At 42.9% G+C, this 8,800-nt stretch overlaps 2 protein-coding genes across 2 annotated transcripts in view; one reads left to right on the forward strand and one right to left on the reverse strand.

The window, feature by feature from the left end:
• Positions 1-7,942, reverse strand: part of CD300LD (CD300 molecule-like family member d) — a 14,672-nt gene extending 6,730 nt beyond the window's left edge. The window contains exons 1-2 of the mRNA XM_011973055.1: positions 7,880-7,942; positions 2,274-2,612 (exon numbers count right to left, since the gene is read on the reverse strand). Of these exons, the coding sequence (XP_011828445.1) occupies positions 2,274-2,612; positions 7,880-7,919 (379 nt within the window). The 5' untranslated portion in view covers positions 7,920-7,942. The remainder of the gene's footprint in view (positions 1-2,273; positions 2,613-7,879) is intronic.
• Positions 7,764-8,570, forward strand: LOC105534236 (chromosome unknown open reading frame, human C17orf77). Its single transcript, XM_011972951.1, is given in 2 exon segments — positions 7,764-8,069; positions 8,071-8,570. Coding segments are annotated over 2 exon segments (726 nt in total). The 3' UTR covers positions 8,491-8,570.
• The last annotated feature ends 230 nt before the right edge of the window (positions 8,571-8,800 follow it).

The following is an 8,800-nucleotide window of genomic DNA, read 5'->3' on the forward strand; positions in this document are numbered from 1 at the left end:
CCCGGGTTCCCGCCATTCTCCTGCCTCAGCCTCCCGAGTAGCTGGGACTACAGGCGCCGCCACCACGCCCGGCTAATTTTTTGTATTTTTAGTGGAGACGGGGCAGAAGAGATCTTATAATGCAGTTCCCTGCGCCCCCCAACAGAAAAAAAACGCGAGGATTTTGCCCTCATTGCAATAAAGGAAATCACTGGGCTAGTCAGTGCCACTCAAAATTTCATCAGAATGGCACCCCCTGTGGGGAAACGAGAAGGAGGCCTGGACCCGGGCCCCACAAACAATGGAGGCATTCCCCATCCAGCCCACAGCCCCGTCTCAGGGATGGGTTCCCGGAGGCACATTGATTCCCTCTCCCCAGGAACACCCTGAAGCGCAGGATTCGATCTCCCAGAGAACAGGTGTAACGTTAGTGGGAGGAGACAAACCCACCAAACTTCCCACTGGTATTTGGGGACCTTTGCCAACAGGATATATGGGATTAATTTTGGGTAAAAGCTGTCTTAATTTACAGGGCATTACTATAGTCCCAGGAGTTATGGATTCTGATTATGAAGGAGAAATTCAAGTAGTGGTAACGTCACAAGATCTTTGGGGTTTTGAACCAGGAGAATATATTGCTCAGCTACTGCTTATTTCCTGCAAGTTACACCCTTCTCCACGGAGGTCGGGAGTTCGAGACCAGCCTGTCCAACATGGAGAAATCCCATCTCTACTAACAATACAAAATTAGCCAGGCGTGGTGGTGCATGCCTATAATCCCAACTACTCAGGAGGCTGAGGCAAGAGAATCTCTTGAACCCAGGAGGTGGAAGTTGTGGTGAGCCGAGATCTTGCCATTGCGCTCCAGCCTGCAGTCTGGGCAACAAGAGCGAAACTCCATCTCAAAAAAAAAAAGAAAAAAAAAAAAAGACTTGATATTATCTGGTCCTGAACTCACCAAAGGTCCATCTGAGCCTGACATTTTTGTGAAAAGACTGCAAAAGACAAATTCTATTTCATTAATAGATACAGAGCTATTCTAGTTATCTATTTCTTCTTGTGACTGGTAGTTTGCACCTTTCAAGGATGTTTTTCCATTTCATTTAACTTGTTGAATATATTGACATAAAAGTTGTTTACGACACATATTCCTTTATTATTCTTTTAGTAGCTGTAAAATCTGTTGTAATGCTACCTCTCTCATTTCTGATGTTAATAACTGACGTCTTCTCTCTTGTTTTTCCTGATCAGTCTAGCTAGAAGTTTAACAGTGTTTTTGATGTTCTCACAATGTGTGAGATGTATCTCATTTCATTTTTCCCCCATTACTTTTGTTTGCGATTTCATTAATTTTTCACTGTGGTCTTAATATTATCTGTGTTCTGGTCTTTGCTTTGCGTTTACTTTAATCTTTTTTTTTCCCTTGTTTCTTAAGCTAAGGCCATTGACTTGAGGCCCTTCTCCTTTTCTGACACAGGCACTTAGTGCTATAAAGAAGTTCCAGGAAGGCACTGGCAAGGACTGGGGTCTCTGGTTACCAGGGAAAGGGGTCCCTTTGGCCCATGGGCTGAAACTGGAACCATCACCCTGTCATCTGTGGGCAACAGACTCGGACACTGAGCTGTTCAGAGAAAAACAAAACGTGCCTAGAAAGGCTTAATCCCATCCTGGAGGGAGCCCTGGGAGCCATGGGGGCATTGAAGAGATCCCCTCAATCCCAAGCGGTCCTTCAGGGTCCTATGAGACCTGTCTTAGTCTACTTTTTCTTGGTTATAACAGAATATCTGGAATTGAGTAATTTATAAAGAAAAGGAATTTGTTTCTTACAGTTATGAAGGCTAAGATGGCCGAGGTTGAGGAGCCACATCTTGGGAGGGCCTTCTTGATGGTAGGGACTCTGCAGAGTCCCAGAGTGGTTCAAGGCATCTCGTGGTGATGGAACTGAGTGTGCTAGGTCAGGTCTGTCTGCCTTTTCTTATAAAGCCACCAGTTCCATTCCCATGATAACTCATTCATTCTTTAATCCACGAATGGATTAATTCATTCATGGGAACTCTACCCCCATGACCCAGTCACCTTTTAAAGGCCTCGTCTATCAATACTGCCACATTGGGGATTAAGTTTCAACACGAGTTTTTGGGGGGACAAATATTCAAACCATAGCAAGACCTCAGGACTCAGCCACCCTCTGTCATAGGTGACTCTGAGTGACAGTTAATTTACTCAAGTGGGACCTCAGGGACCAGGACAGAGCAGGACCTGAGAGACACACACGTATATACACTTCCTCTTACCTGGCTTAATGGTCACTTGAACTTTGACCCCAAGGTCAATTCCAGTTTTCTCAATCCCACACCAATAACTGTCAGCATCATCTCTTTTAAGATTCTCCATGGTCACGGTGAATATGCGGTTTTTCTGATTGTCCCTGATGGACACCCGATTCTTCTTTACCTCCTGCTCTGATCCATTTGTTCTAACAAGGATGTTACAGCCATTCCAATCAGCTCCTCGACACCACCACTTCAAGTAAGTTTCCCAGCCTGAGCCGTAAGCACACTGCACAGTCAACGAGCCCCACTCCGAGCCATTCACTATTGTTGGACCAGTGATTTCAGTGGCAATGGAGTAGCCTGGAAAACACAAATTCATGTGCCGTCACCTCCCACCCCAAGGGCAGGGCCACAGCCTCCTGCATTGGGAGTAGTGGCCAAATCCAACTGCCTCATAACAGTCAAGGAAGGAATACATTTTCCACAAGACAAATCTTTGTCCTTCAAAATTCCACTGGGTCAAAGTCACCAGGAAAATCACTGAAGAGCACAATTGCAGATCCCCAATGAAACACAAATGTTGACACTGAGCAATAATAGCTTCCTGCAGTTCACCCCTCTCCCTCTCCCTATGGCCAACACATCATTATATTCCAAGGAACGCTCTTTTGCAACCATCTTTGTGTTATACTGGTCTGATGGGGAGGAAATTGCAGAAGACCCTTTTCCAAGAGAATGATTGCTGCCTTGACAATTGGCTATTCCTGGTGATTCTGATGGTTTCTGGTGGCTCTGCTGTAGTTAATCACCCTGAATGAATCCCTTTGAAATTGACCAAATAGTGATACCAACTGGTCTGTATGTGCTATGGGATCCACATCACACAGATCTCCATTTCGCCATACATTGTTATAAATTCCAGTTCCAAAATTCCTAGGAAAAGCTAACTTAGATAAACGCAAGTAAAGGTTAGGTATAAACAGAGCAGCACCCACTCCACACTCTCCTGCATCTTATAAGTTCTTCTCTAAACATAATGGACATGATTCAAGTCAGCTAAAGGGTGAGGGATGGGGCATACCTAATTAGCTCCACTTTTCAAACAATTTGCTCCAGGACAAGACCAGTCTGCATGAACTTGTCAGCCTAATCTTTCACTTGAAAACAATTCAAAACAGTGGAAATACCTTAAGTGAGACCTTTGTCAGAAAATCTTTAAATTCAACTGACCTAAAGGGAGACCCAGCTAAAGAAACGATTGATTTTGATTATTTGTGCACCGGTAATAAAGCGTAGCTGTGATTACTGCAGCATAAACTTGAGATCGAACTAGAAGCACATTGGAGCACTTGAAGAAGCCCTGGGAGCAATTCCCATGGAAGGAGAGAAGTTGTCTCTAAAACGCCAAGAGACACCCAAGGTCATGGTTAAGAGCTCAGGCTGTGCCAGAGGGCTTGGGTTTGAATCCTGGCTCTACCACTTACAAGTTTTGTGAACCTGGGCAAATTAACCTCTCTGTGTGATATGGTTTGGCTATGTCCTCACCCAAATCTCATCTTGAATTGTAGCTTCCATAATTCCCACGTGTTGATGGGGGGACCCGGTGGGAGATAATTGAATCATGGGGTGGTTTTCCCCACACTGTTCTCATGGTAGTGAATACATCTCACGAGATCTGATGGTTATATAAAGGGAAACCCCTTTTGCTTGGCTCTTATTCTCTCTCTTGCCTGCTGCCATGTAAGACGTGCCTTTCACCTTCCACCATGACTGTGAAGCCTCCCCAGTCATGTGGAACTGTGAGTCCATTAAACCTCTTTTTCTTTATAATTTACCCAACCTCGGGTATGTCTTTATCAACAGCGTGAAAATGGACTAACACACTGTGCCTTCGTTTCCTATAAGTGGGAATAATAATGGCATCTACCTCTATGTTACTGTATTATGTTTGTTATTATTATTATTACCCCTGGAGGAATGAAAACTTTAGACTTCATTGCAATGTCTTGAAAAACCAGGGTTCACCATGGTAGGAGTGGAAGACAGTTTCACCACAAACGGGCAGAGCTGCACAACCCGAGGAATTCCTGGAACAGAAATTGGACTCCATGCCCAAATCTGCTTTCTATGGCATCCGAAGGGAACTAAGAAACTGCACACGACCTCCTGGGAAAAGATGGATTTGGGGGCTTCATTTGTTCACTCTGAAAAAAGTTCTGCATCAGAATGGAAAAACAACAATTAAGGTAAATATTTAAAGAAAAAATACATCTGGAAGTTATATAGGAAATAAGAGCTGGGTGTGGTAGCTCACACCTGTAATTTCAGCACTTTGGGAGGCTGAGGCAGGAGAATCGCTTGAGCCCTGGAGCTTGAAAGCAGGCCTGGAAACATAGCGAGACTAAATAAATAAATAAATAAATATTAGCTGGGTGTTGCACTGTATGCCTGTAGTCCTAGCTACTTACTTAGGAGGTTAAGGTGGGAGGATGGCTTGAGCCTGGGAGGTCAAGGCTGCAATGAACCCTGATCCCAGCACTGTACTCCAGACTGGGTGACAGAGCAAACCCTGTCTCAGGAGGAAGGAAAGGAAGCAGAATACGTCTGAAAATTTTTTACAGAAAATAAATTTGAAGCCAGGCATGGTGGCTCACACCTATAATCCCCACACTTTGGGAGGCCAAAGTGGGAGGATCACTTGAGCCCAGGAGTTTGAGACCAGCCTGGGCATTAAAGTGAGTCCTCATCTCTACAAAATAATAATAATAATAATAATAATAATCGACTTTAAAAGAAAATAAATTTGAGATTGGAAGGAAAAATTTTCTTACAAAGCTTGATCTGAGTGTAGATAATATAAGAAGTACATAGATTTGTTACATTTTAGCAGAAATGAAAACACTGCATATCAAAATTTGTTGACATGACAGCCAAAGCTGTACTCAAATATAAATCCTTGGAAAAAAATGTTTGATGATTCCTCAAAAACTTAAACATAGAGTTAACATAGGATTCAGCAATTATACCCCTAGATATATACCCAAAAGACCTGAAAACATATCTCCACACAAAACCATGCTATGAAAGCTCATAACATTATTCCTAACAATGTTTAAAAGGTGGAAACAACCCTAAGGTTCATTAACAAATGACTGGAGAAACCAAATGTGGTATATCCACTGTGAAATATTATGCAGCCATGAAAAAGAATGAAGCTCTGATTTGTGCTACAACACTGAGGAACCTTGAAACATAATGCTAAGTGAAAGAAGCCAGACATGAAATGTCACATGTTGTATGATTCCATTCATATGAAATGTCCAGAACAGGCAGACTCCTGGAGACAAGAAAGTAGATTAGTGGATGCCAAGGGCTGGGGAAGGGGTTAACTGCTAATGTGTATGGGGTTTCTTTTTGAGGTGAGGAAAATGTTCTGGAATTAGATAGAGGTGATCTTTGTACAACTTTGTGAATATACCAAAAGCCACTGAGTTACACACTTTGAGTAAATTTTATGGTGTATGAATTATATCTCAATTGGACAAAACTAAATTCTTAGTCTTAACATAGTTTAATTAATTTAGAAAGAAAAATAATCACAATATTTCATTTATTAAAGATAACAAGTGCTAATCCCAAGGAAATAAGAAGAAATTCTACCTATAAGAAATGAATAATTAGATAATAAAATCAGTTAACATTAACCAACCAGATCTCCAAACTGACTAGTTCAATGTAGGAGAAAAGAGGATGTGGGAAAAGGAGAAGCAACAATAACGTGGAAAATCTTGTGGCACATGTAATCAAAATGAGCACCGTCATTCCTCGATATCCAGAGGGAATTTGTTCCAGGACCCTGTGGCTATGAAAATCTACAGATGCTCAAGTCCTTGATATAAAATGCCATGATATTTACATATAACCTACACACATCCTCCCATACACTTTAAATCTCTCTAGATTATTTATAATTCTAATGCAATGTAATTGCTACGTCACATATAGTTGTTAGACTGTACTGTTCAGGGAATAATGAAAAGAAAAAGTCTGTACATGTTCAGCGCAGGTAGAGGGCTTTCTTTTCCAAATATTTTCCACCTGTAGTTGGTTAACTTGACAGATGAGGAACCCATGGATATATGTGTAGGGCTGACTGTATATGACAACACATATTAAAATTTTAAATTATAAAAGGATGCTTTATAACTACAGAACTTTATGCTAATATATACTTAATAATATTGTTAGCTTTCTTGGTGGAGGGGAGGTGGAAATGATATAATTTATTCAAAAACAAGCAAAAAAAACCCTGAATAGATAATAATCATGGTGGGGGTGGGGGGGAATCCAAACTATTCAAAGAATTTACCCTAGATCAAGGCTCTGTTGTCAGATGGCCTTATAGGTAATTTTGCAAGATTCTAAGGGAAAAAAATCCTTTATGTTCTAATTCCAGAGCATTCAAAAATGGAAATCTGGCCGGGCACAGTGGCTCACACATGTAATCCCAGTACTTTGGGAGGCCAAGGTGGGCGGATTACGAGGTCAAGGAGCCAAGACCAGGCAGACCAACATGGTGAAACCCCGTCTCTACTAAAAATACAAAAAAGTTAGCCGGGCATGGTGGTGCACACCTGTAATCCCAGCTACTTGGGAGGCTGAGGCAGGAGAATTGCTTGAACCTGGGAGGCAGAGGTTGCAGTGAGCCGAGATTGCACCACCACACTCCAGCCTGTGCAACAGAGCAAGACTCCTCAGATAATGATTACGCACTGTCTAGCTGCCTGTCTTCCCCTTTATACTCTGAGCTCTTTAGAGGAAGTCTCTCAGCCGTAGCTAAGAACCAGTCAAGACCATGTATGGAGGCGTCTAAACCATCCAGATGCTTGAGCCCGCCATGACTGACTGAGTGGGTCTGAGCCGGAACCCGAGTATCTGTGCTCTTTAAAAGTTCTTCAAGAATGGACTCATTCATTAGTTCCTTCCTTCATTCATATCTGTTCATTCATCTGTTTATATAGAAGGGTCAGGGTTGAGAACCCTAAGGTTCATTGAAGTGAGTCCTTATCTCTACAAATAGTAATAGTAATAATAATCAACTTTAAAAGAAAATAAATTTGAGATTGGAAGGAAACATTTTCTTACAAAGCTTGATCTGAGTATAGATCATATGAGAAGCACATAGATTTGTTACATTTTAACAGAAATGAAAACACTGCATATCAAAATTTGTTGACATGACAGCCAAAGCTGTACTCAAATATAAATCTTTGGAAAAAAATGTTTGATGATTCCTCAAAAAGTTAAACATAGAGTTAACATAGGATTCAGTAATTATACCCTTAGATATATACGCAAGAGAACTGAAAACATATCTCCACACAAAACTGTGCTATGAAAGTTCCAACAAGAAGCTATTCCTGTTTTGTTTTGTCTTTGTTTCTGCAGCATCTAACACAGAACCTGTCAGATAACAAAAACTTGACTGCTATTTAATGAATATGGGCAGGGATGGATGAATTGGCGCTGTCATTTTCCCTGACGTGTCTCCTTCCTAAGAACAGAGCATCTCTGTCTCCAGCCCAGCCTCTGTCATTCCAGCACCTTAAAGCTCCAGCCACACTCACCTGCGAGGATGAGAAGCAGCAGAGCCTGGGACAGCCACATGGTACTGTGTCCTCTCCTCTCCTCGGTGATCACAGGTGTCTGGTGCCCTTCAGACACTTGAATCCAAGCTCGGAAGTCAATGCCGCAAACCTACTTGAATCTCCTTCAAGTTTCTTGCTCACTTCCTATTATGTCTGTAGCTACTTCTCTATTTTACATATTAGGAGAAAAGAAGTGTCATTCTTTGCTATGGTACAGTGTGTGTTGCGAGGTGTGTCCAAACTTTTGTGCATGTAGGAAAGAAAATGGGTCCAGGCCTGGTCAGGTTTGCACGGCAGTGCATGTGGGAGCCAAGGAGCAGGAGGAGCCAGGAGGAACCCAGGCATTGAGGAGCTGTGGGATCTACTGCCAGGAGGAGAGGACAGACAAGGCTGGCCATGAGGAGTGCGGGGAGAGGAGCAGTTTGGGAAGCCCACAGTGCACAGGACTCACACCCAGCCTTGCTGGAGAAAGCCCATGCCCCAGGCTCCTTCCAGGCAGCCCCACTGTAAGACATCTCATTGCCTCTTCCTGCTCTGGGCTGTCTGACCCACTGCCCCTACCCCCAGGACCGCTTCCTCTGGGGTCGTGAGTCACTCTGAAGCCACTGTGAAGCCAAGGACGGGCTCAGTGGGGAAGGTCAGGAATGGAGAAGTTGCCTTTTCTCATTAGCTTCCTCTTACCCTGATTTCATCCTCTCCATCCCTGCACACTTTCCCCTGGCTGCTGTTGGAAATTACTTGTTCTGCTGACGCCCAGACGGACTTTCCCAGTCTCTCCCCACTTTCTTTAGACGGTCCCTTCCCTCTTTCTCTGTCACCTTCTCCCTCTCCCTTTCCTTCCTGAATTGATTCATTTTGTCTCTCCTGTTTTATATTTTCCATATCTGTGGGCTTTGTTCT

This window comes from Mandrillus leucophaeus, unplaced genomic scaffold, assembly GCF_000951045.1.
Source record: "Mandrillus leucophaeus isolate KB7577 unplaced genomic scaffold, Mleu.le_1.0 Scaffold1, whole genome shotgun sequence".
Taxonomy (NCBI): Eukaryota; Metazoa; Chordata; class Mammalia; order Primates; family Cercopithecidae; genus Mandrillus; species Mandrillus leucophaeus.